Below are 25,963 nucleotides of genomic sequence, written 5' to 3' on the forward strand. Positions count from 1 at the left end.
AGGTTCAATGCCGCACTTCCTCGGTCCCTATCCAGAATGATCCAAGAGGTCACCCACCCGCGCACTGACCCAGTTGAAAGAGTCAATATTAGACCCCGATCCAGAAAATTGCTAAAATAAATTTCCATTTGATAATTCAGGAGAGACATTTGAAAAATGTAATCTTCTCATTGGTTTAGAACTATCCACTGTTTCAAATTAAGTTATAAAAGTTTTATAATAGATCCCCGCAGCTTATACTATTACAACACCTCCTTAAAAATTGTTTTTGTTTTGATTATTCAAATCATGATATTTCTGAGAATCCCGATATTTTTTTTAGATATGACAGCAGCAGTGGTCTTTTAATGGATATCGTCACCAACACCAGCTATATGGCAAGTCCAGACAATACAAGCTTACCGGTGTACCATACATTTCAATCAGACCTTTTTGCCCGGAAATGGATTGCATGCTGCAGAGCAGCCTTGGAGTGCTGCCAAAAAATGCAATCTGATCCACTTCCTGTTGGAGGTATGAGCGATATCTCTAAATATTCAGTATTGCAAATAAACCTGATGACTGTACAAATATTTGTGACATTTTCAATGCTAAACTTTTAAAAAGAAGTATCTGACTTATTTTGAGTCCTTTTCAAATGGAATCGCATTTTACACCACAAAGTAATTATGAGGATTAATTTCCAGACAAAGTCGTACACGGCTTTGTCTGGAAATTAATCCTTAATCATAATAGTTCACTGAACCACGAAAGAGTGAGAGCGACAAACAATTAACGGTGGCTAATTAGCACTTCAAAATTAACAATAAGAAATTTAAGTTTAAAAAAGAACAATTGAAAAATTGAAAAGTAACAATAAAAATTCAACAAAAGACAAAAAACGCTTTTAATTATAGTCTAATCATTGAGACTTCATAATTGTTTTTGCTTTCCAATGTAACTTTGTAATCTCTCCAGTATATTAGCTTAGTACTTTTTGGTTAGACGAGAGCAAGGAAATTCAAAATTTTTTTTTTGTTTTACATTTTTTAGAGCGCCTATTTTAAATAAATAAATAAAAAATAAAAATAAATAAATTAAATAAATATATATATATATAAAAGAAAGTAATTGAATTTCATTGCACCAGGCTAACCGAAAAGTTCCGGAACTTCTATGTAGTCCTTGGCTGATCAAAGGATGACTTGATTTCACAGTGTCTGCTTTGCACACATTGGTAGAGAATACTCCTAATTTGAATAAATGTTTCCGCAAGAAGTCAATTCACAACTTAAAAATGAACTACTTTTTCTCTTTTCACAATTGTTTACTATATTTCTTATTTAAACTTTAGAAAGGTATCATAAGTATCAAATAATCATTTTAAAATATTTCATGGTTAATGATGTAGAAAATACTGTGCGGCCATCTGCATGATAGAGATCAAACTCATTGTAAGAGAACAAATACGAGACAAAATATTTTAAATAATTATTGCAGTTTCCTCTTCGTATCGAAAAAAGCTCACAACTTTACTTTTAACGAATATTTAATAGTCGCCTTTCTCGTGCATTTTGACTTTTCTCAAAGAATCTACTTAAAATCTCCATATCAGTACAAAACTCTAATATTCATGCATTCTCGCAGTATGAATTCCGTTACATTAGTCTAACATATGGCTTCATTAGTAGAGATTTTAAAATTTGTAATAAAGCTTTTTTTGTTCTTACGTTTTATAAAGCTTTTCGTTACTGATTATCATCTGTAAGACACAAAACGTAGCATTTGCGTTTCAGAAACACGAAGTTTAAGAAACTCGACTTGTGTTTGTTTTTAAAAATGTTTCTGAATTACAATCTTAAAAATAAATGAAATTATTTTCTTACATTTTAACTATATTATAATGAATTTGTGAACGGAGCAAACAATTCTGGTATAATTATCGTACTCTATTATAGTGATATTTCTGGTAAAAAATGGAACTATACTTCTGATTAATAAAACCATATTTTACGGTATTTAAACCATTTATTTTATAAGTTTTTCGCTCACATGGAAACTGTTAATCATAAATTCTTGTTTTCAAAATTCTAGTCCTTTTTAACACACATAAAGAAAAAATATAAAGCTGAAAATTGAATTTAAGGGAATAAATGGGTTTTATGTCAGGTTTTAAGGTACCTTGATAAGATTATCAAATTTTACCATACGTATAACATTTTATTGGGTTTTATGTCGGCTTTAAGGTACCATGATAAGATTAAAAGATTTTACCATATGTATAACATTTTTATCGGCTTTTATGTCGGCTTTAAGGTACCATGATAAGATTATCAAATTTTACCACACTTAAAAAATTTTTATCACATATTATAAAACCATATTTTTTGCTTACTTTTACCAAAATAATTACCTAAGAACTTCGGAAAAATTACCGATCATTATGGTGTTTTCTTAGAACCAAAAACACAGTTAATTTTATCATATTTTGGTAATCTTGATCATAATTTTTTTTCAAGTGTGGTTTTTCGACAATTTAATTACATTTTAATAAATGAAAGAAATGTAATATTTTTAGGTCATTGTAATATATACAAGGTTTATCGATAATTTAATTATATTACAACGATTGGAAAATTTTATGAAATCACATTTCAAATTAATAAAATTTGAGATGAAACAAAGTTTGGGATAAATGATGCCAAAGATTACTTAAAGTATTTATTCGTCCTAGAATATTAATTTAAAAAAATCTGGAAATTTTTGATTTTTTTTTAAATATAACATTTAGAACTGACAATTTAATAAAGTTTTAACAATGTACCATGCATACATTACACACAGAAATATACTTTACACACAGAAAATATTTCAAACAATCAAGTATAGAGTAATTCAGCATTTACAATAAATAATGAAATAGTTAAAAATAAATACCCAGGAAATGTGATAAGTTTATCAACACCTATTGTGTTGAAATTAATAGCACAATCTGTTAAACAAGTCTAAAATAAATATATATTATTGAAGCTTTAGTTAGCATTTCGTGTCTGCTCTTCATTAAAAAGTATAATAAAAAAATAATAATTACAAGAACAAGATATTGATTTGATTGGATAAAAAAAATGTTCTTCATAAATTTAAAAAAGGGGAGGATTTAACATGACATTTATTAATGCATTAATATAGAAAATCATTCGTTTTTCGAATGGAATAAAAAATACGTCATTAATAATACTCTGGAAATATATTTTAAGTGGTTCTTTTTATTAAAGTTAAATTGCAAAATATCTTTCTGATCAAGCATAATTTGATGAGGATTTGTGTCATCTATTTATACATAATGGATCTTTTTGTTATAATTGAAGCATTTTCTTAACATTATGAGCTTAAAAAACAGCTTATAGAATTTTTTATTAACAGCTTATAGAATTCTGGCTGCATCGATGTATGAACAATTGATTACAAAAAGTAAAAAAAATTAATTAATATTTTAAGCATAGTTTAAGAAAAAATATTTTATTCTTTATTTTATGCTTATAATTCAAGGCATTTATCAAATGTAAATGATACGATTCCAAATAAATTTTTAAAAAATGAATCTGGAGTCATTACGAATTAGTAATTTTATGTATTTTGATAGTACAAAATAACAGCTGATATGAAGTGTGAGAAAAAAGTGAAATATAATGAGTGATTATTAATATCTGAAAGTGCTAAATAAAAATCAATTTGAGCGTGATTTAAAAAAATGCTTTCTGTAAATTTATTACATTTCGCCTATTCCATCATATGTCCCGTGCATATTTATTTATCTTGTGTATGCTCGGGAAGATTCATTTATGAATTAGCGGCGACACGTATACACAACGAGTTAAAATATGTTTCTCTTTTATTTTTTTCACACATGAGTTCTCCTGTAACAAAATTCAATATGAACAAACCCATATTTTTTTCCGAAGTAAGAGAACCTTTTTTATGCTGGAGTTTAACAAATTGAAAAACCTAGCAAAACACAACCTAGATTTTTAAGTCAAAATAAAGGATTTTTTTACGTTTAGCACTTTTTCATCCATCTCATATATTTTTCTTGCATTTTATTCAATTCAGAAAAGCATATTCCAGGATTTACAATGCCAAACCCACATTTTTTAAAAGTAAAAACAACTTGTCCAGTCTCCTTGAGGTACTCCTTAAGTACTTCCAAGAATTTTTTAATCTAATTGAAAATTACTTATATTACAACTTCTAATTTGTTGGCATGTGTTTTTCTTCTCCATTAATGGAAATCTTAAAGTATATCTTAAAAGATTATAAAGTTCTCTAAAACAACATTTTTTTGTTGTTGTTGATGTCGAAAATGTTAAGAAAATTTTTCCTCTCAATTCACCGTTCCTCAGTGCGATGACTCACTAATAGTTTCAGATATTTACCGATTCCTTAATTTGCCTTTTTTGTCTTCCTTTTTCTGAATATTTTTATATTCATGAACTAAGTAATAAATCATTAATACATTTTGAAGCTAATGAATTTCTTAAGTTATCAGGTTTACTATACAAAGGTTTTAAGAACTAACAAAATATAATAAACTTAAGCTCTAAGAATTAATATAGTTTATTATACATAGTTTAAATATCAAGACAACATATTATGCATAGAATTTAAGTATAAAGAAAATATATTATAAAAATTATACATGATTATTGAACATCACATAATTATAGATCGCTTTGTTTCACTATTTTGCAGTAATTTAAAAAAAAAATTGTTCGATATTTATAATTACACTTCTGTAAATTACTACTTTTACAGTATTTTTACGTTTTTCAATTATTATTTATTAATACATTATTTAACATTATTTTGACCAGGGTTCGCCAAGTGGGTCCACTTTGAAAAAACCCACTTGGAATGATAAGTGGGTTTTTTCAAAAAAAAAAATTTTTTTTTTACTAAAACTTATTGTTTTGCATTTACTTTTATGTAATTTATTGTGCAGTATAAATTTGTCAAATAGAGTTGCATGATTTATGTGATTAAGTTTTTAATATTAGTAAAGTAAAAGAATCTTCATATAATTTTATAGTAGGCACTATTGAAAACTTCAAGTGGGTTTTTTCAAAAAGCAATATTTTAATGATATTAAACCAAATAAATATTTAAATAATATAGTCTGAAAAAATCAATTTTTCAAATATAGTTGCATGCTTTATATATTAATAAACAGGTTATTATTATTAATTCATATGTTTAAAAAAATTGAAATGATTTTTTTTTCTTTTTTTACCAAGTGATACATTAAGAAATTTAAACAGTTTTATTTCCTGGTTATTTTAAAAAGAAGGCTAAAAATTTTTATAAGAAAATTTTTTAAAATTATTTATCTAAAAATGAAATTTTTTTCCTAGGGTTAATTCTTTAAAAACAAATGGGACAAGTAACTGATACTCCTTATAATTATACGTAGTTTTAATTTCACTTTCTATTAATTTTATTATAAAAACATGTAAGACTATTAAATATTTATTTCAGTTTTTTATTTAACTCAAGTCAGATGAAATTTTAGTTTTTACTGATTATAAATATTTACAGATTATAAATATTTACAGATTATAATTTTATAATAGGTAATATCCATATGCTTAATAAATATAGTAAATTAATGTGTGTGAAAGCAAAAAGATTAATAAACTTGTTTCTTTTATATTACTGCAATTATATTTTATAATTCTTGAGTTTAGAAAATTATGAAACGTAATGTACTTAACAATAAAGAAGATTCAAATATGTGATAATAGTGATAATGCGTTATTTAAACTTAATATAAAGTACATATAACCAGGGTTCCCTAAGTGAGCCCACTTTGAAAAAACCCACTTGGTGGTTTTATTCACAAATTGTTTTTTTTTAAATTTGGTTCAAAAAGAAGTATCTCCTAATACTATCATTGGACACATCGTTGAAGTTTACAAATATTTTAGAAATGTGCATCAAGCACATGGATGGGCAAATGAAAAAAACTGCTTCATGACCAAATGATACTAGGTGGAATTCATATTGTAAGTGCGTAAAAACTTTTGCCTATAATTACCATAAATATGAAGAGATTGTTCTTGAACATCAAAATGAATCTAATAATAATATGTCAAAAATATTAAATAATCTTGGGCTTTACCAATAAACTATCAATTGAGAAAAACAGATATCAATTGTTTCTATAGCTTTAAAAAAGCTTCAATCAGAAAACATTTCAATTTCAGAAGCTGTTGAAATATGAATTAACTTACTATCGTGTGATGAATTAGAATCCCATAAACAGTTTGTAAAAAGATTCAATCAGGCTGTTCAGCCACATCATTTATTAGCATATGCATCCTGGATCCCGAAACAAGGGGACAATTTTCAAATGATGAACAAGACCAATTAGCAGAACACTGTCTTTCTAATCACCATCTAGAATTTCTGCCACGTGTTATGGCATTCAAAATTTCCGATCCTGAATACTTTCCAAAATCAATGATGCTTAATACTGTTATTCAACAGTTTTCATCAAAAAATAGTGGAAAATTATGGCAAAAATAAATAAATAAATAAAATTCCTAGCTTCCACAAAATTTCTGTCAATTTTTTCTTTGCACTCAACACCTACATCCTCTGTCTCTATCGAAGGACACTTTTCAACTTTCGGTTTGGTGCAGAGTAAACTTCGAAATAGATTAGGAATAGATAAAGCTACAAAACTCGTAAAAGTGTATTGCCATCTAAGAGAGAAATGTAGACACTTTGAATCTGTTGTATGATAATAATAATAAAGGTAAAAATTGACCTTTTTTTTAAAGTTAACTCTTAACATCTGCTGACAATTTTTAACTATTTGGAAAAAGTTTATCACAATTAAAAAGCAGTTAAAAATTAAAATATTACTTTTAAGATTTTTTAAATTTTATTTTTAAGATATCATTTGATTACAATTTATTTTGCTTCTTTTAATCACGATTAAAAATATTGAAAGCAAAAATAACAAAAATTTCTATTAAGTGATGCATTATACAGCAATAAACAAATTTAAAGTTTCATTTTCTGATTATGAAAAAATAAGCTATAACTTTTTATAGGTATATGCTTTTTTATAATTTTAAGATTAATTTATTCTTTGAAACTATCAAGTTAAAATGTATCTAAAAATGCATATATTTATCTAAATATTTGAAAAAAGGGACAAGTAACTGATACTCTTTATAATTATACATAATTTTAATTTCACTTTCTATTAATCGTATTATAAAAACATTGAAGACCATTAAATATTTATTCCAGTTTAATTTTATTACAGGTAAAAGTCAGATGAAATTTTAGTGTTTACTTATACAACACTATTTAATAAATAAAAATATTTTCACAGTAAAATTTATGAGCACTAAATGAAAAAAACCAATTTTCCCCGGGTTTTTTCAAATAAAACCCAATTTTCCCCGGGTTTTTTCGAAAACACCCAGGTGGGTTGGGTTTTTTCAAAATTCCCCGGGTTTTTTCAAACCCTGATTTTGACAGAAAGTGTATTAGATACGTTTTCTTGAAATATAATCTTAAATATGTATATGAATGAGACCAAATAATTTAGACAATATAATCTTAACTATGTATATGAATGAGACAGAATAATTTAGAGAATATAATCTTAAATATGTATACAAATGAGGCCAAATAATTAGGAGAATATAATCTTAAATATGTATATGAATGTGACCACATAATTTAGATAATATAATCTTAAATATGTATAGGAATGGGGCCAAATAATGTAGAGAATATAATCTTAAATACATATAGGAATGAGACCAAATAATTTAGATAATATAATCTTAAATATGTATATGAATGAGACCAAATAATTTAAAGAACAAAATATAAAAAAATATTTAAACTCTTTTACTATATAATAAATATCCAAAGTATTAGACAGATTGTAAATGAATTTGTTTTAGACAAAATTTCCTTCATTTAACGGTAGTTTTCTTCAGTAATCAAGAGAAAGGTAGTCCAGGCTTTCTGAAATTTAATTTTCCCCATTCTTGAGTAAATATTCTCCCGAGTACCCTGTCTCCTCGTGCAAACTATAAAATTAGCGTTATTGTGGATCTTGGGCTCTAGATGCCCCCAAATTTAATTAGTTCGACAGGAAAAGAGAAACCTTTGGAGTTGGATCTGCAATGTTCCGACATTGTACTTTATTTATAGGGATATTTTCAAAGGTTTCCCAATTCTTTCTTATATTTTCAATTAAGTAACAAAACCATTTCTGAAAGAGTTTGATAAAAAAATTGAATTTGTTTAGAAAATGACGTTTTAAAAAGTAAATATTCTGTATATTTAAAACAAAAATTAAACCAATATTTGGAGAAATTATGTATGTATCAAAATGTACTGATGAAATAAAATTATGTATGCATCATTATGCATGTACTTTATATTTTAAAACAAAAGTAAAGCATTAATGTGGGAAATTATATATGTTTCAAAATAAATATATCTTTATCTGTTTCTTACTATATATAAAATTCTAATGATGGTGTCGCAGTTTTCCATTGTTGTCGGTGCATTTTTATTGGCCAGAAAATCACGTGGTAGGATCCAGTTTTCCCTCATTCATTTCCATATTGTTTTGGTTGTCATCAGCACAAAATTAACAGCAGTCGTAAAGGTATTGCTTTTCGTTAAATGTTTTTGTATCCCTAATTTAAACCTATTTTCCAGTACTGCTACTATTAGCGAGAGCATTAAATTATGGTTGTGAACTCATCAAATTTGTTTGAACAAACAATGCTATAAGAATATAAGTGTTATTTTACAAAATGATTACTTCGAAAAATCACTTCCGTTCACCAAGAGATCTAATATTTGGGTAAAGAAATATTTAGACGTGGGAAGTAGAGGCACAAGAGTAAGTAAACAGAATTCCTTTTAGTACATATATGCTAAGTGAATAATTTTAACTTTAATAGAAAAATTGTTTTCTGCCAAGAAAAGACAATTATTGCGAAGCAATATTGCAAAGCAATAATCGGGGTTGGTGAGCGACAGCGAACAGGGGGCTTAGCCCCCTAGTATAACATAAAATTATAATGGTCTGATACCGTTTTCCATTGTTGTCGGCGCATTTTTATTGGTCGGAACATAAAATTATAATGGTCTGATACTGTTTTCCATTGTTGTCGGCGCATTTTTATTGGTCTTCCATTCATTTTCATATTGTTTAGGTTGTCATCAGCATAAAATTAACGGCAGTCGTAAAGGTATTGTTTTCCTTTAAATATTTTTGTATCCCTAATTTAAAGTTATTTTACAGTACTGCTATTATTAGCGAAAATCTTAAATTATGGTTGTGAACTCATCAAATTTGTTTGAATAATATAATGTTATAAGAATATAAATGTCATTTTAAAAAAATGATTACTTCGAAAAATCACTTCCGTTCACCAAGAGATCTAATATTTGGGTAAAGAAATATTTAGACGTGGGAAGTAGAGGCACAAGAGTAAGTACACAGAATTCCTTTTCAGTACATATATGTTAAGTGAATAATTTTAACTTTGGGTAGACTATATTTGAAGGTGCCCTTGATTCTCTCCTAGTTGTGATCGCAGTTGATCTCCTAGCTGGGCGATGTTGAAACCCAATCGTGTTTCTGATTGGTACGTTATTTTTAAATGTTCAACGGTATATGTAATTTCAGAGATACGTTAGTTCTACGTTGAATACCGGCTGGTAAGGTTACTTTTGAATCTGGTCAATAAGATCGAAAGTATGTGGGCAGTCATAAAAAGTGATTTAAGAAAAAAATGTCACCGCTAGTCCGGTATTACATACGCCATTTTCAATTCGTATTTCGTCAAATGTCAAATTTATGTGGCGATGGAAGTACACAAATTCTATTCTTGATAAATTTAGACAGTATCCAACTGTTATTAGATAATTCTGTCCACCTAAATCTGAGAATATTCAAGCTTAATGAAGAAGTGAGTTGTTTTCTTCCTTTTCTTTCTACTCCTACTCCATTAATTTTTGCTTCGATTCAAAATCCTTTTATTGGGTTTATTAATTTTGCTTATATTGGGTTCATTGCAAGTTTTGACCGATGTTTTGTTTAAATTTTCCAATGTTTTATTGAAATAACATTATGTTTTGACTACCATTCCTGTTACCACTATGTTCCGCGCAAACAGGAATAGCGCCAAACATAGGTCGCCAATTTCGCCAAGGGGCACCCCCAAATATATTTTTCCCTTAACTTTCATAGAGAAACTGTTTTATGCCAAGAAAAGACAATTATTGCGAAGCAATCATCGGCGTAGGTGAGCGGCAGCGAGCAGGGGGCTTAGACACCTAATACTATAATAAAAATAAACCCAATATTGCGAGAAGTTAATATATGAGTCAGTGTTTTTGATATACACTGAGAGAGAAATTCTGATAATGTTCCCGTACTGACATTTCTGGTAAAACAAAATTTCATAATTCTGATAATGAAGATCAAAAACAGAATTTGATCTATTTATTTTTCGGTTCATGTAGTAACAGTTTAAAATTTCGATTCTCAAAATTATAGTTCTTAGTACCATACTTAGTAAAAAAAAACATAACTTAAAAATAAATATAACCAAACATATGGTTTTTATGCCGTGCTCTAAGGTATCATGATAAAATTGCAAAATTTTATTTGATTTCCCAAATTTTATCACATATTATTAAAACAGTAAATTAGACATAATTTTATCAAATTCGTTGCCAAAGCGTTTCGGTAAAAATAAAGCTTCTTGGTGTTCCCATAGAGACAGAAACACGGTAAATTCTACCATATTTTGGAAGTTTTGACCATATGCTTTTCTCAGGGTAGGAATAAGTCAATTTTTGGTTAATAGCAATTTTTGTAAGATGTGCATAGATTTTTTTTAATATTTATAATTATGCATTTTAAGAAGCATGATTTGAGGTTAAAATAATCAAGGGAAATTTAATTAGCTAAAGACACACAGAGACACTTTTTTTGAAAGTGAAATACGTAGATTTCTAATGACCTAAGTTAAAACAAATTTATATTTGCTTTTGCAAATTACTGTCTTCCTTTGAAATAATCGCTTGTGTGGCAACGCTGTCTGAGAATAAATGCCTGTTTGAGCTTGAACAATATGACTTGTCATATTTTGCGCCAATTCATGTATCAAAGTAATTTACTGGACTTCTTTAAGCATTATTTCACAAACTCTACTGTTTAAGTTAAGTTTCCGATATCAATTATCTCCGTGCATTCGAGTTATGCAAATAATATAATTGTTATTAAAGCAAATAATTAAAAAAGAATAAATTAAAAAAATCTCTACAGGATTGCTACTATATGAAATGTCATGCACCGACCACAGTGCTGTCGGGAATGATCCTCAGTGGTAGACGGATCATGTATTAGAGTTCCATTGCCGTCATGCTAACCGTGGGAGATTCTCGTGGTCTTCCTCTCCATGTAGCGCAAATGCGAGTTAATTCCATCAAAAAGTCCTCCAAGAAGGCAAATTTCTCTCAATACTTGATCCGGGAGTTTCCTTGTCTTCTGAATTGGGTTCAAAACTACAAGGCTACGGAGTTGAATATTAGTAGTCGTAAACCCAAAAACTATATCTGCTGTTTAACGGCGGCTATAATTATAATAATATATGAAATATCAAGGCCGATATCAAGAAAGAAGTACAAAATGTGAAGAATTAACTATCTTACATACCTCATATTTACCATGAATATCATGAGTTGTTATTATTAATATAATTAATTGTTTGTGCACTTACATATCTACATTTAATGATTATTTTTTATCTAAAAATATCCGGTAAAATCCCAGAATAGCCTACTTCTTGGCGACTTTTTTTAAATCTCGCCAAGTTAGAGATTATTACTGGAATCAACGCTGCTGTTTGACTATTAAAAATTAGTTTAAACTATTGCAAATTTATTAAAATATTTTTAATGGAATAAAAAATAACTTACCTTTAAATTATTTAATAATTTCCCTTAAATATCTATCGGAAACCTAGTTTGGCGAGATTTCAAAAAATCGCCACGGGATGCGCTATTAAAGGATCCATAACTGTTTAATTAACAGAAAAGCTTCAGAAATTTTTTGTTGCAATTAACAATATTAATCTACACGTAAAACATCATAGTTATACCTCTAGATAAGTGTTTTTAACTGAATAACACATTAAAAGAAAGAGTAAAATGTTTTTAAACTATAATTAAAATACTAATTACATTTTCTTCTAGCAATCAATCATTCAGGCGTCATTGTAGTCGGTTACACAAGTAAAAAATTCTATAAGATGTTTTTTAAGCTCACAATATTTGGAAAATGTTTCATAATTATAATGAAGCAACAAAGAGGTCCATTGTGTGTAATTGACAGATTACACAAATCTTTATCCACATATGCTTGAGCCGAAAGTTAACTTTGCAATTCTACTTTAATAAAAAAAATCACTTAAAAATGTCATTCTAGAGTATGATGAATGACGTGTTTTTTTTTAATTCATTAGAAAAAAACGAACGATTCTTTATATTAATGCATTAATAAATGTCACATTAAAGCGCCGTTGCTAAATTAAAAACAAACTTGTTTCTTTTTTAAATCCAATCAAATAAATACCATGTGCTTATTTTTATTAAATTTTTTAATGGAAACCAGACTCTAAATACTGACTAACTCATCAAAAATGCATATTTTAGATTTGTTTAAAAGAAATGTGCTGTCAAGGCGACAAATTACTTATAAAATTTTTTTTAGAAATTATTAAGGGATTTCTTTGAAATTCTCATTATACATTTATATAGTTAAAAACAACTTATATACGAAATTTCAAAAAAATTGTTTTAAAATTTAAGAAATTAAAAAAATTAAAATTTCGAATTCTTAAATCAATTTTAAACTATTCCTCGCGTCTGAAATTTTGTTAAAATGGCACAATTCTTTTAAAATATTACATATTAGGCAATATATACTTTTTTATTTTTTATTATTGAAAAAAAAATAACAGTAAAAAAGCAGTAAAAAACCAGCATTTTTGAAATAAATCATGATACCGCTATAAAATATCATGTATAAAATTAATACTATTTACTTAATTAAAAAATCTTTTCCAACAAAATGTTAATATTACTCATAAATATAAAGCATCAAATTCCCAGGTCAATAAAATGACAATTAATTTCGCTGGAATAGTTTGAAATTTGTAAATATGTCAACGAAGACATTTTTAGAAAAATGACTTTGACTATTTTTTCACTGCAAGGCGTCAAAGGGCATGGTTAAAACAGAAAATGGTCATAACTTCGTAAATTTTGCTCTAATTCAAGAATTTTTTTTATATTTTTTATGTTTAGTTAAATGCCTAGATTTAAAAAATTTAATTAAAAAAAAATCGCTTTTTTGGCAAATTTTTGCTTATTTGAAAGTCCCTTGTCACCTTTGTTTCATCGCAATAGGTTTACAAAACCTTAACACATTTTCAGGGTATTTATTTTTTACTATTTCATCCTTACAGTTAAATGCTAAATTACTCGATGCTTGATTGTAATTCTAATCATAATTCTTTCATTGTTGAAGTATTTCTTCGTGTTTGAAAAATAGGTTCTGTATCGAGATTATGAGCATTTTTTTATTCTATTCTAATTAGAGTTAACAATGATATTTAATATATATCTGTTGAGGTCATCTTAAACTATTTTGATATGTTGTAATTAGAAAAATATCTCTAAATTGTGTAATTTTAGCTTCTTTAATATTTTTTTTATTATATGTAAGTAACAATCGTGATAAACATATTCAAAGTAATAAGCTTACTCAAAATTACTAAAGATCGAAAAAATAAAAAATGTGTTACTTTATTATACCATAACGCAATTATATAATATGACAATACAACGGAACATTTTACGGTTTTATTGAATTAAAATTTTACAACTATAAAAAGTGAATAAATTATATAAAGTATTAGATAAGTTGCATTTAATTTTGTAATATGTTTTTTTTGTGAAACTGTGCATAGTCAAATAATTATGCTATTAAAATAATTGTTTCAAAGTGCAAAGAAATATTCGAGAAGCGTTTTATTGCGCGATTGCGACATAATTTCTATAGCGAAAAGCATGAAACAAGCTTTTATAATAGTCCTGAACTAAAAAAGAATTAAAAAAAAAAAACGAATTTGGAAAGGAAGTGGAACTGATAACCCAACAAATGTAGTGAAAAATATCCTTATAGAATCAATAACCAAATTTATGTGAATAATTTAAAACATTTAAGACAACGGAGAAAAAAATTCTCATAAAATTATTATACTGTATTATAATGATATTTCTAGTAAAAAAAAATCATAATTCTGGTTAAAAAAAGGAAAAACATACGATGTTTAAACCATTCATTTGGTAACTTTTTTATTCATATGATAATGGTATATCGAAAATTTTGGTTTTCAAAATTATAGTTCTTATTACCACACATTTAGTAGAAAAAAAACTAATCTGAAAAGTAGGTTTAACCGATTGAATGATTTTATGCTATCAAGACAAATTTTCCAAATTTTACCAGATTTACCAATTTTTTACCTCATGTTATAAAAACTTTATATTGTATTGCTAATTTTCTTACATTGTAATTATTAATCATTATCAAACTGCTTCGGTGGAAATTATCGAGCTTTATGGTGTTCTCATATAGAGCCAGAAACACGGTAAATTTTACCATATTCTGGTAGTTTTGACTATATATTTTGTTCTCAGTGTGAATAATTATTTTCAGTTCTGATTTTACAAATTGGAATATCACTGTTTTTGACTTCATCTTAACTGTTATAATTTTATTTCTTGGAATTATTTTTGTAAAATTACCTTTTTTTTTAAAAAAAAAATATAAAAATTATCCAAAGCATAAATTAATAAACTAGAAAAACAAATATTTTTCAATTAAAAAAGTGTAAATTTTGTTGTTGTTGTTGATATAATTCAGATTAAATGGGTTCAATACTAATAAACTACTATATTTATTACGAATACTTATTCAAGCAAACATATTCTATCCGAAATTACTAAAAAGTTATCTTCGTTCGAATCAAGCAGCCTTTTTAATCTTCTCCATCGATTATTGGCGAAATATTCTCTGCAATAGAAAAGCTTAGAAGTAAGCTTCTTTTGCCCAAAACCTTCCTTGTTATTAGCCAATCCATCATATTCTCCACTAGAGTCTTGCTGACATTGTATAGGTTCAGAAATAAAAGCTGCTCAGTCAGTTCCGCAAGAAAAAGCGAATATTTCGCAGACAATCAACTCTATAACAAAATTTAATGTGTGTGAAGGAATTACCATGAGGTTCAGATGGCATTATTCCGCTATGAATTTTTCTTTCGCCAAAAAGGGGATTTATTTTTTTGTAGATATAGTTAGGGAAACGATAAAGAAGTCGTAAGAGAAAATGATTTATTGACCATCAAAAACAGTTTTGAGTTTGGTTTGCTATCTAGAAGTAAAATATGTAAATTTTTTTTGCTATCTAAATAAAATATGGTAATTTTTTTAAATGTTTAATTTTAGTACTATGCTCGGAGAAAAAAAATAATGGTAAAATAACTGCACTATACGCTAATATTTCTGACAAAATTTTTTTTTTCTTGTAATAAAACCAAAATATGTGAAATTTAAATTGCATATTTAGAGCATTTATCGCTCCTATGGTAACTGTTTACTGACAATTCAGGTTTTCAAAATCATGTATCTTATACACATTTAATAAAAAATGCGAACCTGAAACGTAAATTTTGCCGAATGTTGTTGATGTTGTCGTCGGCCATTAGGGCATAGGAGGAGCCGATTGTTCTTGTTTTCCAGTGGCGCCATCTATGGCCAAGAATTTGACTTCTACAGCACCCATACGTCGCATCCGTTTTATAGCCGGACCGAATGACTCATCCATTTAGTCAGTTCGTAATTTTGACGTAAACCAGAGATCGATCAATCTCTAATTCCATACCCCATGAAGTATAATATGTTATGGGAATATGGAGGAGTTTGTGACCCTACAAATTTAACGCACACCAGTCACCATTCATGACACGGGGATCTCCGGCCCGCTAGATTTTAACTTCCATTCTCACGAACGAGAGACCAGCGTCCTGGCTCAAATTTCGCTGAATAAATGGTTTTTATGCCTTGCTCTTAGGTTTCTTGATAAAATTACCAAATTTCACCTCATGTACCAAATTTTGTCACTTACTGTAAAACCACATTTCATTGTTAAATTTACCAAAATCATAATCCCAATGCTTTGTTAAAAATTTCCAAATTTTTTTTTTGTTCCCATAGATTTAGAAACGCATAAATTTTTCCCATATTCGGATAGTTTTGATAACAGTTTCTTATGTTCTGTTATCTCACATTTAACTGGCATTTGTGTTAAATGGTTTTAAATTTTTATAAGCTATTAACAAAGGTTTACTGTGTTTTTAGGAAAAATCAATAATTTCTTAATGTTTGTAATTTTTACATATGTAGACGATATTGTTAAAGAAAATGATTCATTTGACTATCATGGTCGGTTTTATGTTTGGTTTGAAAGCTAATTAAATATTTTACTACGCTAAAAAAAATTTTGTCGTGTTTAATGTTATACATTTTTACCGTAATCTATGTTATAATTTATATCAATGTCATAGTTTTTTTTACTATGTTCAGCATTACGATTAAGTAAAAAAAAACGTTATTTATGATTCATTTAACTGTTTTCAAAAATTTCTTCTTCGATTGAAAGCAGATTTACAGAGTTACTTGATTTAAAAACGGTATTTGCTTCAAAAATGTACAAATTGCAAACAACAGTCAACATGTTTCACGCTTTCAAAAATAGGCGCTCGTTTTCAAGACCTGCCTGGCTTGAATGAGTAGAAACAAAAGTGATTTAAGAGCGTGGAAATGCATTTTACCCTAATTCGCCCCTCTCGGACACTGTGGTTGTACTTGTTCTGTCATCAATTTTTTCCTCTCTCAACTATTTTAGGTATTTCTAGTTCCATTTTCCATTGGCAACTTTATGTTTTGTATTTAAAATCACTTTCGTTCACGTCTGACGAGTCTTGAAAACAGGCGACTATTTTTTGGCGCTTGAAACATGACGACTGTTATTCCCCATCTGTAAATTTTTAAAACGAATAATATATCGCAGGCACTAACTTTTATGCAAAATCTTATTCTATAGCAAAATGTAATGATAATAAGGAATTATAACTTTGAATGATTTGTTGAGAATCAAGCTTTAAGATTATGCAGCAAATACATCCTGAAAAGCCATTAATTTATAATCATTTCATTCAATTTCGATACGTCACAGGTTAATAAGTAAACTGGCCATAATCACCGACATCATTTTCCAATGTTAAAAACCCCTTTATTTTGTAATCACAGTTTTCATGGTTTTTGTGAGTCCAAATATCGTTAGGCTTATTAGTAAAAAAACATTCATTGCTCAACTAATTTGATTCATTTCATGCAAATAGAGATAAGGCCACATAAAAACACATTGAATTTAATTTCGTTTAGGGTTTATTGCAAAAGGCCTAGTATTTCGACAAACAAATACACTAGGGTACATTTTACAGTTACTCATAATTTTTGATATCTATATGAACATTAAAAACTGATTTTTTGACTATCTAGGTAATTTTTAATGTTCCTCGTAATTTGCATAAATTTAAGAATTTATAGCATATAGCTAAATAAGCGTTTTTGCTTACATTTAAAAGCAGTAAATGTTTTAGCCCTTTGAAATTAATTTTATTAGCTAGTATTCGGTTAATTATTAAAAATATTTATTGATAACCAAACGTAATTTTTTTGGTTTGTAAACTAAATTAAAGTAATTATAATTAAAGTAATTATTTTTCATACCGTAAAATATTTTATCCATAAAAATATAAAACATGTCTTTAGCCTATAAACTTAGTTAAACTTAGAGTTTCAATTAATTTCAATATCTAGTTTATTATTAAAAAGAATTTATCAACCTTTAAATTGATTTTAATTTTGTTTTTAATCGAAATAAAATTAGTTATTTCAGGATTAATTAATAATTAAAGACATCAAATAAATATAGTTATATATTTTAAGGCTATAAACTATTATCAGTTCTTATTTTGTAATTTAGCAATATTTAGCATTATTAAACATTATTTGTGTTGTCAATATCAATTGAAATACAAGTATGATACATATTTTTCTTTGTAAATTAAATAAAAATATTGCTAATTTTTGATATGTTAAAAAAAATGCATCAAAACAAACGCAGTTTTTGAAACACTTAGTTTTTGCCTTCATTTCTTTTTAATTTCTAATTCAAAATTGAGGTATTACCAAAATATATCATAATATTATATAAGGGGTAAAAGAAGAAACAAAATTTTACACTATTTTACATAAAATTGGCGTTACATTTTACATCAAATGACACAGAGGATCAAAGTTACTGTTACATTTATGCAAATGCTTAATCTTACATTGTTTGAAACGTCTCGGGGAAAATAGTTAAATAGCAATTTATTTAACAGTTATTTTGCTATATTCAAACAAAACAGTTAAATAACCATAAATAAGAGGGTAATAAAACTGTTAACTATGAAAAAATATAGTTTGCTAACTGTTTTCACCTAATACGATTACACAACCTGAATTTTATCACACCAACTACTAAAGTGCTTCCCTAATTAAGACAATTAGTTCTTTTCGACTGCGTTCTTATTATAGACGAGAGGACTGAGTCTCATGACCACAGAACATTCACAGTCTCATGATCAATAGAACTGGTGTTCGAGTCACAGCGTTGGAACCACGCTATTTCCTCTATTATTTTCAATACATGAAGAGTTTCCAATGTCCTGAACTCCCCAATTTGTGTGCTGCACTCTTCAATGCCCATTACTAAAAGAACAGCTTAACTCCTATGTCCAGTTAAAATTTCGTTTTTTCGGTTTTGAAACTCTGCTAGTTGTAAATGGTTTAAAACATGTTTTTACCGTAAAATTTACGATTAACCGGTTGAACAGACTGCTGCTGGTTACTTTACCATAATTTTAGAATAGAAATTCTAACAGTGTACCCAATTTGGATATGGGGATTTGAAATGTGAAATTTTAGCTCCTAAACTATAGATTTTTTCTTAAAATGACATTTTTAGTCTAATTTTTGAGGAAAAGTACAAGTTTATTAACATTATATATAACAGGGGTCACGCAAATGCTGTAATTAACTTCTCAGACACTTTTTTCAGTTTAAAAAAACTGTAGCTTGAAGAGAGAAACCGATTACAGATTCAGCAACACGAAAGTACATAAAATCTGTTTAAAAAATCTCATGCTACAGAAAACAATAAAAAAATACCTGGAGAGATTTGATATAGATAAGTTTAGATGCAATAAAATAGTTATTAATTAAAAGATATTTCCTAAATTATCGTGAAATGGTTTTTAAAGTGTTACACTATTTACGTAAAATGCGGCAATTTTTAAACAATTTATTATAATAAAAACCCACTTATTTTTAAATCTACCCATGAAGCATATATTAATAGTTATTACTTGAAAATAACGCTAAAATGCCACAGGGTTAGGAGAATTGTAACGATTCGACCAAACGTTAAAATATTAGTTATAAGTAGTAGTCTCAAATCCGTTAAATAAACGTTAAAATTTGGGTTGTTTTAAAATGTCGATCGTTTGAATTTATTTTGACTATGGTAAATTTTGTAACTAATTTTTGGCATAAATTTGACCAAGTTGGTTTCTATTATGACGCGCTTTTTTTGCGTTATTTTAACGAAAATACAAACGTATTTTTTCCATTGTACGATTTGCGTTTTACTACCATAAATATTTACCTTTTATAATGTTTATTTTAAGCTTCGTGAATTTCTTAACCAATTTATTATAAGTAGCTAATTTTAAGCAAGCAAATTTAAGAGAAATGTTTATTGACTACTTCCTCCAACCTGATTCTATGAATTTTCACCAAAATTCACTGAATGAACCAGAGAGATGTAATGTTTATCCTTACTTAGAGAAAACGAAAATGAACATCATTAAAATTACATCATCATAATTAAAACTAAGCTCTGATTTATTATAACGCGGCCTGAATTCCTACTCTGTTGTTACCATTGCTGTAATTCCTACTCCGTAATTCTTCATATTTCTAAACGAAGACATGGCAATTTTTAGAAAAATGGACTCTAGGAGATGGAGAGGAGATTCATTATTAAGTATACTAGTTGAGCTCATTGACTGAGATATTAATTTTATTTCCTTAATGAGTTTAAGCATTTTTAATGATACTTTTACTCCTAAATGTGAGCTAAGTCAGCAGTGCAATCTGTTTAAGAACTTTGTAACTATTTTTAAAATTTAGGGCGAATAAATTAATCAGGTTTACTAATGAGATTGTTGCAAACTTGGCTCATCTATCTATTTATGCTTTTTGTTAAGTGATTTTTTAAATTACCATTATTTTGTATCACTAAGTAAGATAAGAAGTGTTCTATAAGTTTTCGTCATTAATGGGATCAAAAATTATTTCAAATAAAATTGATATGAAGAACTACGTAACAGGAGATAAGGAGAGCTACTGCATATAAGGAGAAGGGAGATAAAAATAGAAGGAAAAATGGGATTTAATAGTGATTTTTCTTTAATTTTAATATTTTTAAAATATCTATGTATTACATATTTTATTATATATTATATAACAATATTTACCTATTCAAATATTAAGCATAATAAATATTATTTATGCACTTAACATATTTATTATAAGAAATGCAAAATAAAAATAAGGAAATTTAAATTTTTTTTTTCGTAAAATAAAAAAAACAACACGTTTTCTTATGTTAAAATTAGTTTAAAGCTTCCCAAATAGCAGTATAATATAGATTTTAATCTCAGCAGCAACCTATGTCACAAAGCCAACATACAACATACAAAGTTAAATTTAACTATGTTATATTAAGGTCCTTGAGGTTCACATTTAGTTTGCATAAAAATCCCTTCTAATATCAAGATTGAATAAGACTAAAAAAAGACTAGAAAAACCTTCTGAAATTGAGATGTATTATAATTCGCAAATTAAGATTAGAAAGCGTTCTTGAACCGAAGCACTTTCTCAAGGTTTATTCACGATTTAATAACCATCACTGAAACAAAGTTCATTTGCTTAGGCTTTTATATGCTTTCTTTAACCGTTTGAAAATAAAGGTTAAAAATGATCATTAAGTTTTCAACATGTTGCATTTGGGAGCCTGGAAAAAGCTAGAATGAAAAAAAATGCAAAAACAAGGTTTAATGTACCTGTAAATAAAAACTAAATGATGAGATTTTTTGTAAAGGTTTCCATGTTTTTATATTACCTATCTTTAAAAAAGCTAGCTTTCCATACAAATATTTCTACTAAGTTTATAAAAAGAATTAATTAATCAACCTTTCTTTAACAATCAAATAAAAAGGAAAATACAATGTCTGCTACAAAGTTGTCTTCTCTCTCGGTAAAAAAGTAATTTTCTCTAGAAATTCCAATCTTTATTTAGATCAATCTATAATGGAAAAAAAGTGCCAACACCAAATTCAGAAATAAACTATTTTATTTTTATTCCATATCAAGATTGCTTCAAAAAGTCGAGAAAAACCACCAACCACACCTTTCTTTTTGTTTTTCTTCTTAATTAATTTGACGAAAATTTTAGTTTCCAGATGAAAAGAGACATTTAATCAAAAAGAAGTAAGGTATCTAAATAAGCTTTAAAATAATCCGGAACTCCCAATGTCACGACTCTTACTTTTTTTTTCTTAAAGAAATAGCTGTCATGGTAGTTGAGAGGTTAAAGAAAAAGAATGTTTTTTTTTGTCCCCAAAAAGGGTTCCATCTCATAAAAATTGAATTTATTCTCATCGTAACTTCCGCTATGAACGACTTTTAAAAAAGCACAGGAGTTTGTGCACGCCAAGGGAATTTTATTGCTTTAACGGTGCTGACTACGTGGATTAGTCTCGTAGAGGCAGAAGTTGCTGTAATTTACTTCAACTAATTTATTTGCGGGCAAAACCTGAACAAGTTAGAGAGTGGCTAAGAAATAAAAATGTTGGATTATTTTTTTACGGGAACAAAACCTGTTGTATACTCGCTCGATGTAGGAGTAGTTATAAATTTTCCAAAGTGCTCCCTCACCATTTTTTATTTCAAAAAAATTAGTTATAAAAAATATATTCGATTATACTCCTTCGTAGTTTTATGGCATATTTTAACAGCCTTGGTTTGTGCTGTAAATAATATCTACTTTTCTTATCTCATTATTAATCTGCATTGATTGATGATGATTGCTGATTTAAAAATTACAATTATCAAAGAGGCAAAATTCATCGTTAAAATAGACCAAAATCGGATCATCACCTGATTAAATTATTACCACCAACTAAAAGAAAAAACATTATAAAATAACTTTAATATTCATTTTGTTAGAAACTCTGAACAAGTTAGAGAGTGGCAAAAAAATAATAATTCTAATTATTATTTTTTGTTTGAAGGAACTAAAATGTATATTCTTTCGATGTTGTAGTAATAATGGATATTCTAAAACACTCATCCGCCGTTTATGTGTCGTTATTTGCTTTTAAATTAATCGTGAAAAAATGTATCCGATTACATTTTTCTTAATTTTATGTTATGTTTTTAATAATCTTGATTTGTTTTTCAGATATATTCCACTTTATTATCTCAATAGTTTTCTGCATTGATAATTGTTTCGGAATAAAAAAATTTATCTAATAAAAAATATTACAAATATTAAAAGGCAAAAATAATCGTTTAAAACTTACCATTCGCAGATCATCACATGAGAAATATACTGTTACCACTAAATACTGTAGTATTTTATACTGAATGTGTGACACTAAGAACTATCATTTTGAAAACTATTATTTCCGGTAATTATATGAGAACCATTACCATATATTACCATAAGAACGGAATGAATGTTTTAAATACCTCATATTTTAGTTATATTGACCAGAAATATGGTTAATATTTATCTGAAATGTCATTAATATTACCATAAATTTAGCTGAATTTTTTTTCCGTGTAATGCTATGTTAAATTTTATTTTTATTAGTGGGATTGATTTTTTAAAAAAAACAATAATCATATTACCTGAAATAACTAGATTTTTAAGAAATTTTTTGGTGCAAAGGTGGGTAGGATGTTCATTATTTTGCCTTCTGAAAAGAATCGGCCATAAACTTAAATTTCTGTGCTTAAAAATAACAGAATTTATAAATTTTTGGTTTATAACTAAGATAAACTTGATGAAAAACGATCAAATTAACGAATACGCATGGTGCATAACAGAAAATAGCTCTCCTGTGTTGGTTTTCCTTCTTGACCCCACGTTAACCTTTACTGTATCCCCATTTATCTAACGAAAGTTCTTCACTGATTCAGATGGCCCCAGAAATCATAGATGAAAAATTAGCTACTTATGAAAATATAAAAGTTAATGAATATTGTGGGAAAATTATTTATCACTGCATTATTAAAGGTTAATTAAATTTTATTAACTCACTTCCGTGTCGTAGAGTGGAAATCTCGCAATCAAGTCATCGACCTTTTAAGTCACTCAAATCTTTACTAGATGGAAAAAAAAATATTTTTCACACAAATACTAGCGTAATATATCAACGTAATATCGCCAAAGGAAATTAGTGCCAATTAAAATTGCGACCGCTGTCCGACTGACTGGAGTTCTTAAATCTCATTTGGTCTGGTAACATCGAAGATTTCTATTCTTTCTTGACTGCTACGTGAGGAATATCTAAACTTATGATAATTTGTCGCCAATATCAAACTTTGACATCTTTCTGCCTAGCTAGAATATTCAAACTTTAACTGGAGCTTTCTGAGAAGCGACAATAAAAGCTTACGCCGTTTTTCGATGACTACAAGTGGAATTTATAGTCATAATATCGATAAAAAGGGTTTATTGTCAAACAAAATAATCCGCAGCTTCGAAATTGTTGCAAATTACTTCAACTAGATTCTTTTGTATGCAAAATTTGAACAAGTTAGAGAGTGATTAATAAATAGAATTCAGACATGGTAACGGTAAATCGGAAATGGGTAAATCTTCAACTGTTTCTAATTAGTTCTGAAAAAATATATTGTAGTATATTTTGATTATTTTTTGACGTACTGCTTTAAAATTCTTGATTAACTTTGTAGACGAATTCCACTTCTTACAATATTTTTAAAAACACTTTGCTGTGTCTGCGGACTTGGAGTATTTTGAAACAAAATTTCAACCCGTTTTTCGACAAGCTAGAGTACTCTTTTCTCTCTTGGAGTTTCGCATCAGATGAATATACAAACTTAAGTCATTTTTACGACTACTATAATCATAATTATTTGTCATTTCATTGCCTAATTGAATTTATTTTTATTTAAAATTCCGTCATCCTTCTAAAGTTTCTGGTCTCTTCTGAAGAATTTTTCCTGATGATTTCACTAAAGTAGTTAACTGTTTCCTGAGCTGCATGAGCATAATTTATAACTCCATATTATCAGCATAAGAAAACGAGCGTAAAGCAGAAAATCGACCTCTTTCCAACTAGCTAGAATCCTAAAATTTGCTTTGGAACTCTGTGCTAGATAATAATGTATAGTAAAGTTCCAGTGGTTTTTTGGCTGTTACAAGCATACTCTAAATCCACATTATCAATATTGTCATTTACTGGCTGTCAAAATTTCGATTACTTTATTACTTTCGATTACTTCGGTAGTCCATATTTCGACTTCTTCGAGTTACAAAATCGAAATGGATCTCTATATTGCATGAAGTGCGTCCTATCAACAAGAATTTATTGTCAAGGGACCATTTTTCAAGCTTTCTTTTCTTTCCTTATTCAAACAAAACTGGGTGCCTAGGCCGCACAGCGGCCCCTACCCCATTTATCATAAAAATTATATACAGTGAGTAAAACATTTTGAATTATGTAACAATGTGGTAATTTTTTCAAGCTGGAGTGCTCAACTTTTAGTTATAGCTCAATGCCTGATGCAAATTCAAATTACATTCCTAAATGATACAAACAACTTATTTTATAGCAAATTGAGTATACAGGCTATCAAAACTAAAAATTATACGATGCTTAAACAAAATATATATTTTAAAAGCCTGGTTTTTCTTGTCGATTAAAAAGTAGAAATTTTTTTTCCTTCTTCTTAGGTGCATAAATGTAATATTGCATAATGCGTCGCCATTCCGATATAAACTTATTTTAGACTTGATCTACCGTACAATTGCATTAAATAACATATATTGTTAATTTAAAGTATATGATAAAAAATATTTAAAAAAAATTGGATGGAAAAAAAATTGAAGTGAATAGTTGGTTAAAAAACTTTCAGCAGTGTTCGTAAAAATGTTTTTCAAATTTTACTGATTTACCTTTTCAAATAAAAAACTGATAATAAAAATCCCTCTTAAACTTCAAATCCAAAAATTTTATGTTAGATACATGATTTTCTTTTACTACCAATAATTTTTGATTTCTTGGGAAGCAGGTTAGAATAGAGATAACATAGCTTTGTGTAATTAAAATCTGAGACAATTAAATTTCGCTGCTTTTAATTCTTAGTAATAGAGTAAAGTTACACGAAGAGAAAAATGTAGTAAGGTTGCTGTAATGTATGGTTAAAACATTTATGGTAAAAAAAACATAGTTCTGGAATATGATAAAACAAAAATGTACGGTATTTTTGTTTAATATTTTGTTTTATTTAAAAATATACAGTATTTTTGTTAAAAATATACGGTAAACAGCCGCCATGAGCCAATTTGAAAATGTGTCTATTATTGCACACAATTTCA

The 25,963-nt window shown here is 27.7% G+C and overlaps 1 protein-coding gene across 2 annotated transcripts in view; it reads left to right on the forward strand.

The window, feature by feature from the left end:
* Positions 1-323: 323 nt before the first annotated feature.
* The window catches only part of LOC107439555 (calcitonin gene-related peptide type 1 receptor-like), an 87,607-nt gene continuing 61,967 nt past the window's right edge, over positions 324-25,963 (forward strand). For both annotated transcript variants that reach the window (XM_071182620.1, XM_071182619.1), the window contains exon 1: positions 324-513. In XM_071182620.1, the coding sequence (XP_071038721.1) occupies positions 348-513 (166 nt within the window). In that variant the 5' untranslated portion in view covers positions 324-347. The remainder of the gene's footprint in view (positions 514-25,963) is intronic.

Source organism: Parasteatoda tepidariorum, chromosome 6 (assembly GCF_043381705.1).
Source record: "Parasteatoda tepidariorum isolate YZ-2023 chromosome 6, CAS_Ptep_4.0, whole genome shotgun sequence".
Lineage (NCBI taxonomy): Eukaryota > Metazoa > Arthropoda > Arachnida > Araneae > Theridiidae > Parasteatoda > Parasteatoda tepidariorum.